Below are 19,865 nucleotides of genomic sequence, written 5' to 3' on the forward strand. Positions count from 1 at the left end.
CACTAGGCCCCCGCTCGTTCTCCTTCACTTGTTCCGATTGAAAATTGGTATAGTTGGTTGTAAGTAAATTTGCCCATCTTCAAAGTGCGGGGAATCTCCATTACCCTAAGACTAATTTTGACGAGTTCAAGCGCTTCAAGTCGGTCCAAATTATCGTATAATTGGCTATCCAACTCTTCCACACGCGATGGCCTTTCATATAGCAAAGGATAGTTGACGATACGGACATGGGGGTAACCTTTGGGAAAGATATGTGTCGTGACGCTATCATCCCGGTTGTAGTTGACGTTATCTAAGATGCAGATTTCAGAATAACCGGCTGGAGTGCAGGTATGGTTGACCACAGTAGCGTTAGCCCATGCACAGAATAGGATGACACCTAAAAATCTGGAATAATGTGCAGAATAAAAAACATGTCACAACATTTAAATTCAGCATTCTTACTTTCTTGTCACTTCCATCCCGCTAGCTTGAACCTTCAATCTCAATTAAACAGTCAACTGCAGAGCAGCTATCAAGGGAGAAAGCTCTTATCAAGCATTTCGTTTTCGGGCACTGCAACGTAATAACGAATCTCTATAATTCTGATGAAGCTGTGCTTCGTACTGCTTTGAATTTTCTCACAGTGCTTTTTAAGGATCGTTTCTAAACAACGTCATTAAATTAGAACGGAAAAGGGGTGTGTAAGAAAACACGGAGGAGGTTGTGATTAGCTTACGAAAATAAATCTATTAGGTGTTGTTAATCGGTAAAGTTCATTGGAACGATAACGTCGAAGAAAAACCCGAAATAATACTGTTATTGACTACATGCAAAATGTATGCAGATCTATTGACTAATTCTGTTGTTCCAATCACGGAGTAAGAAACTTCATAACCTGCAATTACAACTCTAACTAATACTTACTAGTAAATCGTCAAAATGATCAAAAGTACAGATTACTCGTTCAACAAACCGACAATGTGTGCAGTAGGGAAAGCGAAAAATAAGCGAACTTAAAATATGATACAGATTTGGAAAAATATACCGCATCCCGACGGGACCTAAACCCGCAATCTCCCTGTCTCCGCATGGTGTTTTGACCAATTAAACTACGGGGGACGGTGGTACTGTTCCACAATCTATATGCTTACAGATCACAGTACATCTAATACAGATTACTCCTTGAATCTTTTAGGATAATCGGTTGATTATGAATCGATTACCTATCCTATTTACGCAAATGCCTCTCCTAACTGAGACTGTAGTATACTAGACTCGCTTTGTACGCAGGAAACACGTACCGCGTCGAATTGTCCGCGTAAGTCTAAAGTTTACAACTGTTTGTTGTATTACTTGCACTGTTGGATTCGAGTGGGATAAGTTAATAAGCCAACTCCTCTTTCATCTTCCATTTTTAGAATGATAGTCCGGTTATGATGGAAACCAATAGCGACTCAAAGGAGCAACACAGTTCGACGAATTAAGTTGAATGGCATATGACCCTCGGTTCTTTGAATTTCGTTTAGGACCTCGGCTTTGACAGTGATTGTTATACCTCTTCAGAAGAAAGGCATTTATTTAAAATATTCCTAAATCACTTAATTTTTTTTTATAATTTTCAAAAAAAATAATTCTTGCGTCATTCAGCAGTGACCAAACTGAAACTAACATGATCGGAAGTTGATAAGAATAGAACGGCAACTGTTGGTCAAGCTGTCGTTCTTAGTTTTCATCGGTTCATCTCAGCCTACACACGCCATACGATAGAGACAAAAACAGTGCCAACCAGTATCACCAGGATACTCAGACCAGTCGCTGCCAGCCAACCTTTATTAGGGGGATCCTCCGGGTCATGCACATAACCTTCATCCAAATGTTTATCCTCACGGCATTCGCTTAGCACTTCCTGTGAGTTACTGTAGTTCAGCAATTTTCCACCAGCCTGAAAAATTTTTAGCTTTGGCATTCCTTGCAGCAGTACAGTTGTGTTAAGTAGTTTTATGCGTCTGCATTCTATGCTTAAAGTTTCCAACTCGGGTAGCATCATTTGCTCGAAGTCATGTTCGGTGAGGTGATTTCCGATGATTGCCAGAGAGGTTAAACTGCTAGGAAATACCCCCATCGAGACACGCCCAATACTGTTACTGTTGAGGTTGAGATTTTTAAGCTTTTTAAGATTTCTAAAGTCATCTCGATCAACGGTTTGGATGTGATTAGAAACAAGATTGAGAGTTTCTAAGTTCACCAAACCGCGTATCTGGCTCAGGTCGGTAATAAAGTTGCTGGAAATGTCCAAAAAGGCAAGCATAGGTTCTCCAACGCCTGTTCCAATTGTAAACTTTTCTATGTAGTTGTGGGCGAAAATGCCCAACTTTAGCGTGCGAGGAATTTCCAATACCTTTAGATCAACATCGACTAGCTCGAGTGCTTCAGGTCGACCCAAATTATCGTATAAATCGCTATTTAACTCTTTAACACGCGATTTCTCTGATAAAGCAACATTGCTAACAATACGGACATAGGGGTAACCTTTGGGAAAGACATGTCTCGTGCCGCTATCATCCCGGCTATAGTTGACGTTTTCTATGATGCAGATTTTAGAAAAACCAGTTGGAGTGCAAGTGTGGTTGACCACAGCAGCGCTTGCCCATGCACAGAATGGATAACGCTTAAAAACCTGAAATAAAGAGCGGATTAGACGAATTACAACATTTAAATTTGTAACTCTTACTTTTTATTTGCTTCCATCTTGTTAGCTTGAATCTTCAATGGCAAGTGAACACAGAACTGCAGAGCAGCTATCAAGCGTGAGAGCTCTTATCAAGCTATTTATTTTTGGATGTTACAACATAATAATATGTTTCTATGATTCGGATGACACTTTGCTTCGTGCTGCTTTAATTTTTTTACAGTGGACAGATTAGGGACCGTTCCTAAACCACGCGGTTATTAAAAGGTGGAAACGTTTAACAATATCAAAACGACGATGTGTACTTACCTTGAAAGGCATCTCTTCGTGGCTCTTATAGTTATAGATGAACCTCCAGGTTCTCTGCATGAAGTTGAATAGGTGTTTATAAGCGTGACCGCAGGGTTAACCCGAATCAACCCAATGATATCATATGGTACACTTGACACATCTCGAACTAAAATGAAATTGAATATTTGTATCATTTAGCAAAACTTTTATGGACATGAACAGATACCACTTGCCACAGAAAATAACATCAAGTTTGTTTCGTTTTGTACGTGAACGCAGTAACCTAAAGTTGGGCTGAAAATAAAAGTGTAAAAAAAGGCGAAATAGACACAATACGTCGCACACTGTTTCCAAAGCTTCAAAAACGCGATCGAAATTATTTTGAACCAAAAAACTAGATTTTAGAGCCATAGTGCCTCAAGGAAAGCTGATCCAATAATTATTCTCCATTTTATAGAAGTTGCAAATCCACTTAACAGTGAGAAGCGAATTTTACTTCTGTCATTTTTGCATATAAAAATACACTTTGTTCGGCAAAGTTGTGCACATTTTATAAGAAACAACTTTCTCATAGACACTATACTTCTATATGCCTTTTTAAATGGACTTTTGTGGAGGTGGCCACTAGAAATCATTTTTTAATATCACATTTAGTGGTGATTTTCTACAATTTTCCGATGTTCTACATTGTTGGTTACTATCACAAAACACACAATTTCATCCAATAAAGTTTATTTTTATCTCTCATATTTGATCGGACGTGTGATCGGTGATCGCTCCGATAGAATATAAAACAAAAGACGCGTGAACAAGTGTTGGCATTGTTGTGGTCGAGTGAAATAAATCCGGGTTCAAGGTCGCGCCTTTGTGCAACTGTTTCGCATCGTGACTACCAGCTGGTGCGTAAGCCGATTTGGCTGCTGGCTGAATTGTGCTACAGCAGTGGACGAGACACAAAAGAGGAAAAAGAAGAGCCATCAGTTGACAGTGAGTTGTATCGCTGTGTGGAGTGATCTCACACCTGGCTCGCTGCTGGTGGCTGTTTGGTGCTGCTGTATTGGTGCTGCTGGCTGTAACGGCTGCAACTTCGAACGATTGGACAACCAACCTTACTGGAAGGAAGAAGTAAAAAGGTACGTGCTCTTGTCGGCGCTAGTGCGCTAGACTTAGCGGGATGGATGTAGATCCCTCGCCTCCCGCGCCACCATCCCCGAACCCCTCTGACACTGACCCTTCTGTTACCCCCTCCCCTGTTCATTCTTCAGTCCCCCCTCGCCACAGGCTTTACCCAGACGGAGCCCAGGGCAGCTATACTGTCTATTTTCGGCCAAAGGCGGGACCGAAATCGAAACAGTTGAACCTCTTGCAGATTTCTAAAGACCTGACGAAGGAGTACAAGGGCGTGACCGAAATTTCCAAGGTCCGGCCTAACAAGCTCCGTGTCGTGGTCAGTAACCTGAAAGAGGCCAACGATATAGCTTGCTCTGAGCTCTTCACACGCGAGTATCGCGTTTACATACCCGCACGAGATGTGGAGATCGACGGTGTCATAACCGATTCGAGTCTGTCCGTCGAGTGTATACTGGCAAGTGCCAAAGGGTGCTTTAAAAACAAAACCTGTCCCGATGTAAAGGTGCTCGACTGCAAGCAATTGCGGTCAGCATCGATCATCGGTGGCAAAACAGTATACACCCCGTCAGACTCGTTTCGAGTTACGTTCGCCGGGTCAGCGCTACCAAGCCACGTCTCGATCCACCGGGTTCTTCTCCCTGTGCGATTATATGTGCCTCGCGTCATGAACTGCCTGAATTGTAAGCAGTTAGGCCACACCGCCGCCTACTGCTGCAATAAGGCACGTTGTGGCAAGTGTGGGGAGAATCATGCGGATGATTCCTGCAGTAAAAATGCTGAAAAATGCATTCACTGTGGGGAGAGTCAGCATGAGCTTTCGACATGTATGTGCGGTGTACATGCAGCGCAGGGATAAAATAAAGAGGTCTCTCAAAGAGCGTTCGAAGCGTTCTTACGCTGAGATGCTGAAGAAGACCGTTACCACTTCTCCCATTACATCAAACCCTTATGATCTGTTGTCCTCTGATGAAACCGATTCTGACGATTCACCAGCGGGAACATCTTACGCCAATCCTGGGGAGTCTAGAAAGAGGAAAAATATTTCCTCTCCTAAACTTCCCAGAAAAGGTCCTAAGATTTCTCAAAGTGAAATGAAAGTTACAAGCAAACCAAACAGTGCTGCGGAAAAACCGAAGCAAACTCCTCCTGGGCTTGCAAATTTAAAGTCCCAGAAGGAGTTCCCAGCACTGCCAGGAACATCTAAAACCCCAGTTGTTCCTTTTGCACATCCAGTTGATGAAACAAACTCTGGATTAGTGAAATTTTCTGACATTGTGGACTGGATTTTTGAAACTTTCAATGTACCCGATCCAATTAAAAATTTTCTTACAGCATTTCTCCCAACAGTTAGATCGTTTTTGAAGCAGTTGACTGCCCAATGGCCCCTCCTTGCAGCGATTGTATCCTTCGATGCCTAATTCAACTGCGTATATGAAGGATTCTATCTCTGTCTTACAGTGGAATTGTAGAAGTATTTTACCAAAAATTGATTCGTTTAAAGTTTTGATAAATAAAAACAAATGCGATGCATTTTCCCTTTGTGAAACTTGGCTTACTTCAAATATTGATCTCAACTTCCGTGATTTTAATATTATTCGCCTTGATCGAGACACCCCATATGGAGGAGTACTTTTAGGGATTAAAAAGTGCTATTCTTTCTATCGTATTAACCTCCCCTCGATTCCAGGCATCGAAGTTGTCGCATGTCAAATGACAATACAAGGTAAAGAGCTTTGTATTGCCTCAATATTGTTCCTCCCAGAGCACAGGTTGGGCAACGGCTGCTCTTTGATTTAATAGAACTTCTTCCCTCGCCACGTTTGATTTTGGGAGACTTCAACTCTCATGGCGTGGCTTGGGGTTCCCCTTACAATGATAACCGCTCCTCTTTAATCTATAACCTTTGCGATGACTTCGACATGACTATTTTAAACAACGGCGAAATGACACGTATCCCGAAACCTCCAGCGCGCCCAAGCGCTTTGGATCTATCCTTATGTTCGACGTCGCTACGGTTGGATTGCACATGGAAGGTAATCCTCGATCCTCACGGTAGCGACCATTTGCCTATTCTTATTTCAATTAATAACGGGTCAACTCGCATGCGACCAATTGACATTCCGTATGACCTCACACGGAATGTCGATTGGAAGTTATACGAGGAAATGATTTCAAAAGCGGTCGATTCGATTCAACATCATCCACCACTTGAAGAATACAACCTCCTCGCGGGCTTGATTCTCGACGCCGCGTTGCAAGCCCAAACGAAGAAATATCCCGGCGTAACGATTAAAGAACGGCCTCCCACTCCGTGGTGGGACCAAGAGTGCTCCGATGTCTACACGCAAAGATCCGACGCGTTTTTGGCCTATCAGAAGAAAGGTTTACCTGGCGACTATATACGGTATTCGGAGCTTGATACTAAGCTTAAAAGCTTGGCTAAAGCAAAGAAACGCGGATATTGGCGTCGGTTCGTGAACGAGACGTCGAGGGAGACATCGATGAGCACTCTTTGGAACACAGCCCGAAGAATGCGGAATCGCGTAACGGTCAACGAAAGCGAGGAGTCTTCAAGTAGGGGGATATTTGATATTGCCAGGAAAGTATGTCCGGACTCTGTTCCTGAGCAAAATATTGTTCGTGATGCGTCTCCGGGCCACGACGCGATAGAATCACCTTTTACGATGGCAGAATTTTAAGTTGCCCTCCTGTCCTGTAACAATAACGCGCCTGGGTTAGATAGAATCAAATTCAACTTGTTGAAGAATCTACCCGGCAATGCCAAGAGGCGCTTGTTGAACTTGTTCAATAAGTTCCTGGAGCAAAACATTGTACCGCAGGATTGGAGGCAAGTGAAGGTGATCGCCACCCAAAAACCAGGGAAACCATCTTCTGATCACAACTCTCATAGGCCGATTGCAATGCTATCCTGTATCCGGAAATTGATGGAAAAAATGATACTCCGTCGTTTAGACCACTGGGTTGAATCAAATGGCCTACTATCGGATACTCAATTTGGCTTCCGCCGTGCCAAAGGGACGAATGATTGTCTTGCGCTGCTTTCAACAGATATTCAGCTGGCGTATGCTCGCAAAGAACAAATGGCGTCTGCGTTCTTGGACATTAAGGGGGCTTTTGATTCCGTTTCTATTGACATTCTTTCGGGCAAACTTCACCGAAAAGGATTTTCTCCAATTTTAAACAATTTTTTGCACAATTTGTTGCCCGAAAAGCACATGCATTTTACGCACGGCGATTTGGCAACTTTTCGCATTAGCTACATGGGCCTTCCCCAGGGCTCATGTTTAAGCCCCCTTCTTTACAACTTTTATGCAAATGACATCGACGAATGTCTGGCAAATTCATGCACGATAAGACAACTTGCAGACGACAGTGTAATTTCTGTTACAGGAGCCAAAGCTGCCGATTTGCAAGGACCATTGCAAGATACCTTGAACAATTTGTCTGCTTGGGCTTTACAGCTAGGTATCGAATTTTCTCCGGAGAAGACTGAGATAGTAGTTTTTTCTAGGAAGCATGAACCTGCTCAGCTTCAAACACAATTAATGGGTAAAACGATTTCTCAGGTTTTGGCACACAAATATCTTGGTGTCTGGTTCGACTCTAAAGGCACCTGGGGTTGTCACGTTAGGTATCTGATGAAAAAATGTCAACAAAGAGTGAATTTTCTTCGTACAATAACCGGACAATGGTGGGGAGCCCATCCAGGAGACCTTATAAGGCTTTACCAAACAACGATATTGTCTGTTATTGAATACGGGTGTTTCTGCTTCCGCTCCGCAGCAAACACACATCTGATCAAACTGGAGCGAATACAATATCGTTGTTTGCGTATCGCCTCAGGTTGCATGCACCCATACGATGAGGTCTTAGCTGGAGTACTACCATTGAAAAATCGCTTTTGGAGCCTATCTTCTCGTATTCTTATCAAATGTGAGGTCTTGAACCGTTCCGTGACTGAAAATTTTGAATGGTTAATCGAACTTAATTCTCAAACCCGTTTTATGACATTGTATTTTCATCACATGTCCCAAAATATTAACCCTTCTTCGAATATTCCAAATCGTGTCGACTTATCAAATACTTCTGATTCTACTGTGTTTTTCGATACATCCATGATAGAAGAAACTCGTGGAATCCCGGATCATTTACGCGTGCAGCAGATCCCTAAATTTTTTTCCAATAAATATCGAAACATCAACTGCAACAATATGTTCTACACTGACGGATCACTTCTTGATGGGTCCACTGGCTTCGGTATTTTCAATAACAATTTAACCGTCTCCCATAAGCTCGATAATCCTGCTTCTGTTTACGTCGCAGAATTGGCTGCAATTAAGTACACCCTAGGGATTATCGAAAAAATGCCCACGGACCATTATTTCATCTTTACGGACAGTCTCAGTTCCATTGAGGCTCTCCGATCGATGAAAGATGTTAAGCACTCTCCGTATTTCCTGGGGAAAATACGGGAACATCTGAGTGCTTTATCCGAAAAATCGTTTCAGATTACCTTAGCGTGGGTCCCTTCTCACTGCTCGATACCGGGCAATGAGAAAGCGGATTCTTTGGCTAAGGTGGGCGCATCAAACGGTGAAATTTATGAAAGACCAATTGCTTTTAATGAATTTTTCGCACTTGTACGTCAGAATACGATCATCAGTTGGCGAAATGCTTGGACCAGAGGGGAATTGGGAAGGTGGTTACATTCCATAATCCCCAAAATATCGACGAACCCGTGGTTCAAGGGGTTGGATGTAGTTCGGGATTTCATTTGCGTGATGTCCCGGCTTATGTCCAATCACTATAGATTTGACGCGCATCTCCGTCGTGTTGGGCTCGGGGAAAGTGGTATCTGTGCCTGTGGTGAGGGTTATCACGACATAGAGCATGTGGTTTGGTCATGCCCTGTACACCGTGACGCCAGGTCTAAATTAATAGCTTCCCTGCAGGCCGAAAGTAGGCAGCCGGCTGTTCCTGTTCGTGATGTCTTGACGAGCCGTGACCTATCCTACATGTCCCTTATATACGTTTTCCTGAAGTCCATCCACGCCCCAGTTTAATCCTATTCCCTTCCGCCTACATCCAACCAAACGACAAGAACACGTTAAGACCCCGGATCCAGAAACAGCAACTAGACCCGCACGATACTCTTAGGTCCCGAGGGAGACAACCCAATATGCCAGTCCGTAATATCTTGGCCCAGCAGCGGAACATATTCAATATGCTGCTTACCTATGGCGATGGAAAACCATCAAACAACAAATCAGTGCTTTTAATGCAAAACATTCTAGCTTTAAGTTAGATTTAGTTTCAGCTCGTAGTCGGCAGCGAGGATAAAAAAATTTGCTTTTAGCTATTAAGATACTTTAGAAAGTAAGCTACCAGATATAATTGGCGCCGTTAAACATTAAATTGTATTTGTGCCGTGTCAAATAAATTATAGATGAAGAAAAAAAAAATCTCTCATATTTCATCGGTAATTTTTATTTTTATTGAAACAACGCACTAATTTACTAACAGATATCTTTAGAATCTGCAAATATCTGCAGACTAAACCTTTTCTATATTTAAGTATAAGTAAATCGTCATTTAGTCCAGACATAGGCATTTGTCTCTCGCTGTCTCCTGTGCAGATATTTGTAAATAAATAAGTGCATTTTTTTAATGAAAATCTTTAATAACTAAATAAACTTGAGAGATAAAAATAAACTTTCTTTGGTGAACTTGTTTTTTTTATTGTAGTTAACAATATTGTAGAACACTGAAAAATTTTAGAAAACCATTATAAAAATTATATTAAAAAAGGGACATTCTAGAGAAAACTTCACAATAGTTTATTTAAATTACCAGATACAAGTATAGTGTCTTCAACAAAGTTGTTTCTTACGAAATGTGCTGAAACTTTACTCAGCAAAGTGAATTTTTATATGCAAAAATGAGAAAAATAAAACTCATTTCTCACTTTTAGGTAGATTAATCACAAAATTCTAACTCCCTTAAAATGCAGAATAATTAAAAGAACAACTTTACTGAAGACACTATTACTCCAAAATCATTTTTTTTTGTGCTAAGAATAACACAGTGCAACAAAAATTAACTTTTTTTTCTGCCTTGGCTTCTATATATAATTTTCTTGTGTATTTTCATGCAAAACTGAATTTCCCCGAGTTTGAACATATTTCAACTTAAGGGGCAACAATGGCGCCATTTTAAATTTTTGAGAAACCGGTAATTTTTGTGTTTTTTTCGACGCCATTTTGTTTTGAGACTAAATATCAAAATTCTAAGAGTTTGTCCACATATTAGCATCTTTTTACCCATCTTTTGAAAAAAAAAAAAACAGATCTTAAATCGGACAAAAACTGAGCTCAAAACGGTGATTCTACGAAAACGGGTTTGGCATAGTTTTAATATATTTTACAAAGCAAAATAATTTCGATTATTTCTGAGCATTAATGGTAATTCGCTAATATCTTAAAGTGGTAGTCAAATTATATCTTATTTTGAGTAAAAAAGTCTCAGAAATCGAATTGTAGGTGTCTGATCTACATAAAATGTCAGCAGATAAACCTATTTTAGTATTGTAGGGGAATTGGGGCAAAATCGACATTTTGCTGACATCAATCATGGAATTGTAACTTCGGCAACTTTTCATTAGAGGATGTGCCGGCTAATGTAAATGTACCTACTACTGATGCTGCCAGCTACTGCACTAAGGCAGCTTTTTGCTAGAGGGAGTGTTGCTACACAAGCTGGCCCTGCCCCTATCACTGCTGCTGCTATCCGCTGCCATTGCTCTCCGCTACCACTGCTAAGTAAGGATTATTGTAGTCGCTGTTTAGAACTAATATTAGCGGTTTCGGCTGAAGCAGGCTCTTATATACAGAGATGCCAATGTTCCAGTTTAACTGGATTCTACCAGTTTTTTTTCGAGTGATCCAGCCAAATAGTTGAATCATAAAATCATCCAGTTTTTGCATATTTTTGCCAGTTTTATCCATATTTTTTATCAGCATAAATTATTATTGTTTATTTTATATTTTAAAATACTTTTTAAGTAAAAATTGTAACTTGATTTATCCCTAAGAAAACTTTGAGAGAGATTTTCTGATTTCTATTTTCTGCTCGCACGAAACTCAGCCAAATTGATAGCATCATGACGTTACATAATGTTAAAAAATCATTAAAAACAATGTAGAAGAAAAGTGACCAAATCTATCTGTAAAATGTTTAATCAAACAGGGCTGACTTGGGCGCGAAATTGTTGGATATTTACGAAATATATTACCTAGCAAAGGATTGTGTGCGCCTTGTCGTATCTGTCCTATATAATGTTTATGTATTAAATTGACACTCGAAAAGGTCATTAAAATTTGAAGTAACCCATCTCGAGTAAAATTTCAGGCGCGTAAATAAGATTTGCCTCTTCAAATTCTCACATACTAGTTTTGTTTCTTCCATATTAGGGATCCAGTTTTTGCCAGTTTTATTTTATTCCAGTTTATTCGAAAATGTTATTGCTTATATAGGCCAAATAGCACATTTCAAATTACTAGGTCTATAATTCTGTCGATCGTGCTTGGGAAGCAATCAGATCAATCAAAATTTGCGCTTCAACAAGGATTGACGATTTTTAATGATATAGTTGCTTGTCATAATTGGGGCTTGATAATTTTTAAGGTTTGATTATGCGAAAACTTAATTTTTATGCAGATAACAAAAGCTGTTCGGTTGTTGTGATTATTACTGACGGAAAAGATAATTCAGTAAGTTCTGAGACATGGAGATGAAGTCAAATTCATAACTTTGTACGTTTATTTAAGAGAACATATTAACTCTTCAATTAGATATTTATTTCATCCTGAAAAGCACAGTTCGCTGTTTAACTCAATATCGGATAAAATGCCCATCACTTCTTTGCGTTATCACTGACACTGCAAATAAGGTATTCCTTGTGATAGATAGCACAGTGAGAAGCTATTTCAATACCTAAAACTAGACGGGTCATGTATTTTGAAGGCCAGCTTTTTAGAACGTTGGTGTGTAGTTTATTTGAGGCAACTTTTTATTGGATGCATTTACTACTGCCCGCTATCGCACAGAGATAGCATTTCACTAAAGAAACGCTGTATCAGCTGGCCTATGGATGCTGATATCCGCTGCAACTGCTGCGCTATCCGTTGCCATGCCACAGCTGTGGCCGCTATCCGCTGCACTGCTACTGCTGCTGCCAAGAAAGGACCGCTGATGTCGGTGTCTAGAACAAATATGACCGGTTTCGGCTGGAACAGGCTTTTACACAGGCCAAATTACTAAGTGTATAATTCTTTCACGGTGCTTGGGAAGCAATCATATAACGACTGGTGATGGTCGAATTAAGCGTTTTGACAAGGCTTGACAGTTTTCAATAGTACAACAGTTCGAATAATAAAATTACAATCTTCTGCACTTGGGAGGAATCTTAGAAGATTTTTCAAAATATTGCAGCCAGAACGAAGGAAATCCATCGAAAACCAACCGATTTATTAGCATTTGAAATTGGACATATTTTTCACTTTTCCCGGATTTAGATTTTCATTTTACATCCCTATGTAGCCGAACATCCTGAGAGACGTAGTTCTACGTCAAAAACAGTACCCTAGCGTGCCAAATTATGCCATATGGCATCGGGATATATCTTGGAAACCAGGATATATTTTAATGTTCTAGCCAATTTTTTTTCTTATCTTAGATCCTGATAGCTCTCTCTGAAGATTTCAACGAAAAATATTCACGAGGGAATTCTCGGCTGATTCGGGTTAAAATAGGTTCAACTTTTTCAAGTTCTGTCATTTTAGTTTCTTCGCGCTTGATTCTCAATTAAAGGGTCGTTTCTATTGACGAGGAACTACGTCGTACTTTGGTAGAGCGGCGTGCTGTGGAAAGTGTAATGAAGTGTGCCCTTTTAAAATGCATATTATGTTACTACCCCTGGACGGGTGTCTTGATCGAAAGATGAAGGTTGCCCCTAACTTGTGGTATAATAATTGGCATATCTTTTCAACATTTATTTAAGAAAAGTTGAATTGGAAATTATTCATTTTGGGTGTAGTTTCGCAGCATGGATGCTGCCATCACCAGCTCGCTTTTATAGCTGAGAATAGGATGGTATAGTGTAGAATTGTACTTTTCATGTTGCCCAGTGAAAAAATAACTTAAACTCAATTGGAAAAGCAGCGGCTTTCCAGTCATGAGATCACTTTCTGTTCCGGATGTTTATTTCAATACTATGTTGTGAAAGGCCTTTTTGGTCAGTACTTCCAGCTTATCCCATTTCCCTCATTTTCTTTTCTACGCAGAACGTGCAAAGATTTTATTCCGAATGCAGATAAAGTTATCTAATTTCCTCACTGAACACACAAAAATTTGAACTGTTTGAGATCTCATACAATATAACACGTATCGTGCCGCGTTAAGGCTTGGGAGGAAGACAACAAAATTGTTCTCGAGTCGGATGGAAGCAGAAACCAAAAATGCAAACTGGATTTAGTTATCACAAGGTTGGGGATATGCCGGTGATTCCTACACAGACGGGAGATCCGAAATCTAAATCTAGGAAGGTGATTTCCAATCAGCAGTGTGTGATCCGCTGGTTTTCTCTGTTGGTCCGTGCGCTCTGGAAGACTGCGAAATATTTAAAATCGCCGCCGCTCTGTTTCCTGCCGGTAGATCCAGTTTTATGTGAGTCATCCTTTTTCAACAGTAATCGGATAGACAATAAAGACTAAATTTCTGCATGCTAGCTTCTATACGTGGCTAGTGAGAGTTATATTTGCGGTGGGTGTGTCGTTGTGCACTTGAGTGAGCAAAACACCACCACCAATAACGAATCGTTTACAAAGCCAAGTCATTTGTAAACTTAAGTGTCGGCTGTGCTGGGGAAGAACAGTAGTACCTAATTGGATGTTTAGTTAGATTTAAACCGACACTACGTTATTCGCCTGATATTGCTGTAAGTATGGAGGAAATCCGTTAAAAACTGACTGAGTATTAAGTATTATAGTATACAATTTCGAGGCGCTCTCGATGTTTTCGAGTCATCCATTTGCACCCCTATATTACCGTAAGACGTAATTCTACGTCAAAATCCGCTAACATTTGAGACTTGAGATTTGACAAAACATTTTTTGTTTCAGTTGTTTCGAATAATTGTTTCAAAAGTTGAGATCCGATACAACCATAATGGCCTTAATATTGAAAAGTCACATACAATTGAGTCTGGATAATGAGTTTCCATCCTAAAATTTAGCGTATCATAAAATATCTTAGTGAAATCCCCGTTTGGTTATTTGAAATTACCAAGTTCAATAGTGTGGTTTTTGGCAAGTGTTCTATGTAATCTTGTAACTATCAATGTGCTTCTTTCACACGTTTAAATCGCTTTGTTTAAGCTTTGTGTAAAAGATTCAAATTATTTAACTGACTCAATCCTTCTATCATTTGTAGGTAAGGTATAAGTCAAACATACATTCGATGCAACCTTGCGTTGCGTTGTCAGAAATAGTATATTTTCCTATATGCTTTCGTCAGAATAAAGTGCTTATACTAGACATCTTGTTTACCAGGGAAGAAACAATGACAGTCTCAAGGTTACAGAGTCCACTTTGAAAAACGATTTCATGATTTCGAATCATAGTAGAATCAGACCGTTTGGTGTCAGAAGGACTTTTATGCATGGGTTTATTCTCAGGCTACTCCCATTTCCTTACTTTGACCCTTTCTTCACGCTAAACTTTTGAGGAGAAAAAAATGAGAATACACCTCAGGGAATAAAAATCCCCGATACTTGGTAGAAATATCAATTAGACTCGGTAAAGAAGAGCAGAGAGTCTACAGGCATGGAATTTTACCTTTTATAAATAATATCTGTCATTTACAACGGTGACAAAGTAGTGACCTCCTTCCCTTTCGTAACAGTCGTTGGAGATGCAGAGATAAACTCGATCTCTGGCAACAACGATTGTTACATTTCCTTTTTTCCTTTCCCAACCGACCGTGAACGTTGCCTGTGCCGTTTTCGATCCATACACAGCGGAAGTTATTTAAAGATGATGAATTAAAAATAAATTATACAAACGTTAAAAAAACCCTTAAACCCCTTGCACCAAATCATGCGTTCCCTTGCGTCTGCAAACGATGGAGACGCATGGCTTGACACATACACTCACTATACAAAATCCATCGATTCCGAACAATACTGTTTCTTTTCACACTATAGGACACCATAAGCATCACCTCCGAGAGCAACACCAGTCTGCGCATGGACCAATCGTTAAGCGACACCGGTGATAACAGCAACAGTAACAGGTTGTTCTTAAAAAAAAAAACTCAAGCCCAATCTGCTCAAATTAAGATTCTTTCCTCTCTGCCACAACCCTTTTCTTTTCGATGGTTCTTTTTGGTCAAACATCCTAAGAAGTGGCCTATCGCCGTCACCATCCTCTGTATCTCTTCCGAATGGCAGCAGCATTGGACGCCCAACTCGACCCGCTCCGTTACCACCGACGACTGCCTCCGCGGGTGCTACTCCGACTAGTGGACGACGGATGGCCCCACAGCCACCGATGGGTTCTACTTTTCATCCTCTGGAAAGCGAATCCGGTACTATTGCTGAAGACGAAGCCAACAATAATAACGTTGGTAGCATTGTGCTGCTCAATGACACCGGAGGAGGAACCCCGGCACGGGAGGTAGATGTTCACAGCCAGTCTTTACGGGTTATGCTTGCGCTACTAGGGTAGCTTCCGAGTTTCTAACCAGTCATTGCACAGACCGCTTTTGGTAACCACTTTCGTCCGCTGTTGAAATCCATGTGGTTGAGGGTTTGCTTTCGTTCGCACTGATGCACAGATACTAACGCACTAAAACCGGTTCCTACTAAACACGAACCGAAGTGTCAGTTGAAAATTAGACTAATTGAGTTGTAGTTTGATTGGTGATGGTTATTATTATTCTGTTAGTTCAGCTTGATAAACACGCGTGTTTTTTGTGTCTCATTGCAGCTTTCGGATAGTACACTAGGTAGAATCAATGCTAACAACAGGTCATCACCCACTAGTTCACCCCAGCTGGGAGCTTCCGTTGCACACCAGCAGCTACCTAGTTCCGAAGGATTACCAACAGGATGGACAATGCAGTTTGCCGGCAACGGGCGGTTGTTTTTCATCGATCACATTAATAAGAAAACATCCTGGGTTGATCCCAGGACTGGTGTTGCCAGTTCGATCCCAAGTCCCGCTTTAGCCAGCAGTGCAGCGATTGTGGGTGCGAACGGTGAGGCTGTCGGAATTGCTGGCGCCACCGGAACCAACCGGGCGGACGATGAGTTAGGCCCACTGCCGGAGGGTTGGGAAGAGCGTGTGCACAGCGACGGCAGGACGTTCTTCATCGACCACAACACCAGAGCAACGCAGTGGGACGACCCGCGGCTGTCGAATCCAAGGATTGCCGGACAGGTGGTGCCATACTCGAGAGATTACAAGCAGAAGTACGAGTACCTCAAGAGTCAACTGAAGAAGCCGGTGAGTGCTGCATTAGGTATTCATTTCGTGGATCGTTTCTATTCTTCTTCCACAGGCCAATGTACCAAACAAAATCGATATCAAAATTCGACGAAACTCTATTCTGGAAGATTCCTACCGGATAATCAATTCGGTGACCAAAGTGGACCTGCTCAAGACCAAACTGTGGGTTGAATTCGAAGGAGAGGCTGGACTGGACTATGGGGGCCTGGCGCGCGAGTGGTTCTATCTGCTGTCGAAGGAAATGTTCAACCCGTACTACGGTCTGTTCGAGTATTCCGCGATGGATAACTACACGCTGCAGATCAATCCGTCCAGTGGGTTGTGCAATGAGGAACATTTGAACTACTTCAAGTGAGTATTAGATTTTCCCACCCTGCGAAACCTTAATCAATTTTCTTCCCTTTCAACAGATTCATCGGAAGGATAGCTGGCATGGCTGTGTACCACGGCAAGCTGCTGGATGCGTTCTTTATTCGACCTTTCTACAAAATGATGCTGCAGAAGCAAATCGATCTTAATGATATGGAGTCAGTTGATACCGAGTATTACAACTCACTGCTCTACATCAAGGAGAACGACCCGTCCGAGCTGATGCTAACGTTCAGCGTGGACGAAGAAAGCTTCGGAACAATGAATCAAAGAGAGCTGAAACCCAACGGGGCCGACATTGAGGTAACGAACGAGAACAAAGACGAATACATCAAAATGGTCATCGAGTGGAGGTTTGCAGCGCGGGTGAAAGGCCAGATGCAAGCATTTTTAGATGGGTTCGGCTCGATAGTACCGCTCCACTTGCTCAAGATATTCGACGAAAACGAACTGGAACTGTTGATGTGCGGCATTCAGTGTATCGACGTGAATGACTGGAAGCGAAATACGCTGTATAAAGGAGATTACTACGCCAACTACGTGGTGGTACAGTGGTTCTGGCGAGCAGTTCTTTCTTTTAACAATGAAATGCGGGCCAGATTGCTACAGTTTGTAACTGGAACTTCCAGGGTGCCGATGAACGGGTTCAAAGAACTGTATGGCTCTAATGGACCTCAAATGTTCACGATCGAAAAATGGGGCACTCCAAATAACTACCCGAGGGCACACACCTGGTGAGTATTTTTTAAGAAGAGTCTGTAGTTGCATATTTCTAACATGTTTCATTTTTTCATCTGCAAAGTTTTAACCGATTGGATCTCCCGCCATACGACAGCTACTCGCAGCTCAAAGAAAAACTGGTCAAAGCAATTGAAGGTAGCCAGGGATTCGCGGGTGTGGACTAGAGTCCATAAATTAGCTCTAGCAAACAACATTCCTCTCAGAAAGCACAAAAATAACCAACACACACACAGCCACACCTACATAATGCTACCGGCGGTTCTTTATGAACATGGTAATCAATTTCTTATTTTAATAGCATTAAAAAACAATTGGAACTACAGCGGCCGATAGAATTGAACATAATTATCCGAGTATATTTACTTTTATCTGCCATAACGAATCGAGTCTCCTCAACCAAAAAAAAAAAATCGCTGAACGCTAGGAAACAAATACTTATCCTCTAACGAAAAAGAAAGGAAACGAGTAGCATCGAATCAAGAGAGAGTGCCTTGCAACAGAGTTTGCCTCGTAATTTCGCAATTCCGAAGTCTACTAGCAATAACCTCCTCTGGCAGAAAGAACTAAAATTGGAAGCAAAGTGCATGGCTAAAGTTCAGCATCCAGAACGACCAAAAATATTTATCACTTTTATCAGTTAGGCTTAAGGCATGCGGCATAGCAAAGCAGGAAAGTGTTTGGTTTTCGTGATTATTTAAAACTGTAATAAAAACTCTGGATACGCCCAGTGATCGTTATTTGTTTTCGATTAAGGAGGATTCTTTGGTTCTGGCCGGAATTGTGAAAAACATACACACACAACTAGAGGTGCTTGCAAACGAAATATGGTTAAACTAGCCTGAGGTGGCATAGAACAACTTGCAGAGCTTTTACGAGATAGAGCACGAAATCTGTATGTATTATTAAAGGTTTTCAATAAAAGTGCAAATATTATTCAAGTCTGTGAGGGAAGTTGCTGATCCGAAAACGCACCGTCGAGAGTTTTGCATATTGCAACGAGGTAACGGTCAGAATTCTTACTTCTGAATGCCATACCACGGGAGGCTGCAAAATTCACACATCGTTGGCCGTTATCATTTTATGCGGCGTGCAGGCTGTTGGGGCAGATCACCGGTCCTTTTATTGCCACCCATTTTACCTGAGCGTTCATATTACCGATGACGGTCTTAACGTCCCATTACAGACATCTATCGTAAATCTGCTTTAGCTGCGCATAGTTTCCAATCGTAGTCCTGCGCCGATTGTCCTGATTCGTATTTACTTTCTCGATATTTGCAAAATTTTATTTTGGTGGAACGGCTTGTTGGGCTTTCCTCAACCTTCTCGCAGAGGGACCATTATGTCAGCTCTGTTTAAAGTCCCACGTTGTCACCAGGACGTTGGTCAGCAACTCATAACGTGCAGATCAGACGCTGTTTTGAGCGTTGAACACGCTTGGGCTGGCGAATCATTTCTTTTACCGCCGAAGTATGGCTTACGCGCCCGTGATCGCGTCTCTTCTTCTGACTTAGCTATTGTCGGATGACAACATTGACCAGACAACAACTACCAATCGTCCATGTTTCAGCTGGCAGTCTATCATGAAGGCGGGACATAGGAACTTTTGAGAGCCGGAGCTAATTTGACGCTCTTTCAGGACGCCGTATTACCAAGCTTCGACGAGCAACTCGTCTTTTTTCAAATACATGGGTGAATCGAGTCGACTAGACTATTTTATTTGGCTATACTTAAAAGTTTAGGCATAACAGGTTATCAAATTCATGTTTTATTAACTCAGCGCCGTTATATCTAAACTACAAATTTGTATATACAATCGAAGTATTTAATTCACAAACGCTAGAAATAAATAAATAAAAAACAATATTCAAATCTCTTAGAAGCATACAGCGTTATGGGTGAAATTTGTATCTATTTGTATATAAAATCTTTTCTAGCCCCATGTCAATCGTTGCGAAGTCTAAACCGGAGATTTTTGTACATTTTTTATTTAACTTTGATTGATTCCGTTGAATTAGAACAAAAACCATTATTTCAATGTCAGCGCCACCTATGTATCGAACTGAAATTGTACTTTC

General features: G+C 41.2%; 1 protein-coding gene across 4 annotated transcripts in view; it reads left to right on the plus strand.

Moving 5' to 3' along the window:
- The window catches only part of LOC129727865 (E3 ubiquitin-protein ligase Nedd-4-like), a 39,063-nt gene extending 20,335 nt beyond the window's left edge, over positions 1–18,728 (plus strand). For 3 of the 4 annotated variants that reach the window (XM_055686105.1, XM_055686108.1, XM_055686106.1), the window contains exons 5-10: positions 15,375–15,463; positions 15,573–15,846; positions 16,159–16,677; positions 16,733–17,031; positions 17,091–17,783; positions 17,852–18,728. In XM_055686105.1, the coding sequence (XP_055542080.1) occupies positions 15,375–15,463; positions 15,573–15,846; positions 16,159–16,677; positions 16,733–17,031; positions 17,091–17,783; positions 17,852–17,954 (1,977 nt within the window). In that variant the 3' untranslated portion in view covers positions 17,955–18,728. The remainder of the gene's footprint in view (positions 1–15,374; positions 15,464–15,572; positions 15,847–16,158; positions 16,678–16,732; positions 17,032–17,090; positions 17,784–17,851) is intronic. The other variant, XM_055686109.1, reaches the window with a different exon arrangement.
- The last annotated feature ends 1,137 nt before the right edge of the window (positions 18,729–19,865 follow it).

The sequence above is a fragment of the Wyeomyia smithii genome, chromosome 3, assembly GCF_029784165.1.
Source record: "Wyeomyia smithii strain HCP4-BCI-WySm-NY-G18 chromosome 3, ASM2978416v1, whole genome shotgun sequence".
NCBI lineage: Eukaryota > Metazoa > Arthropoda > Insecta > Diptera > Culicidae > Wyeomyia > Wyeomyia smithii.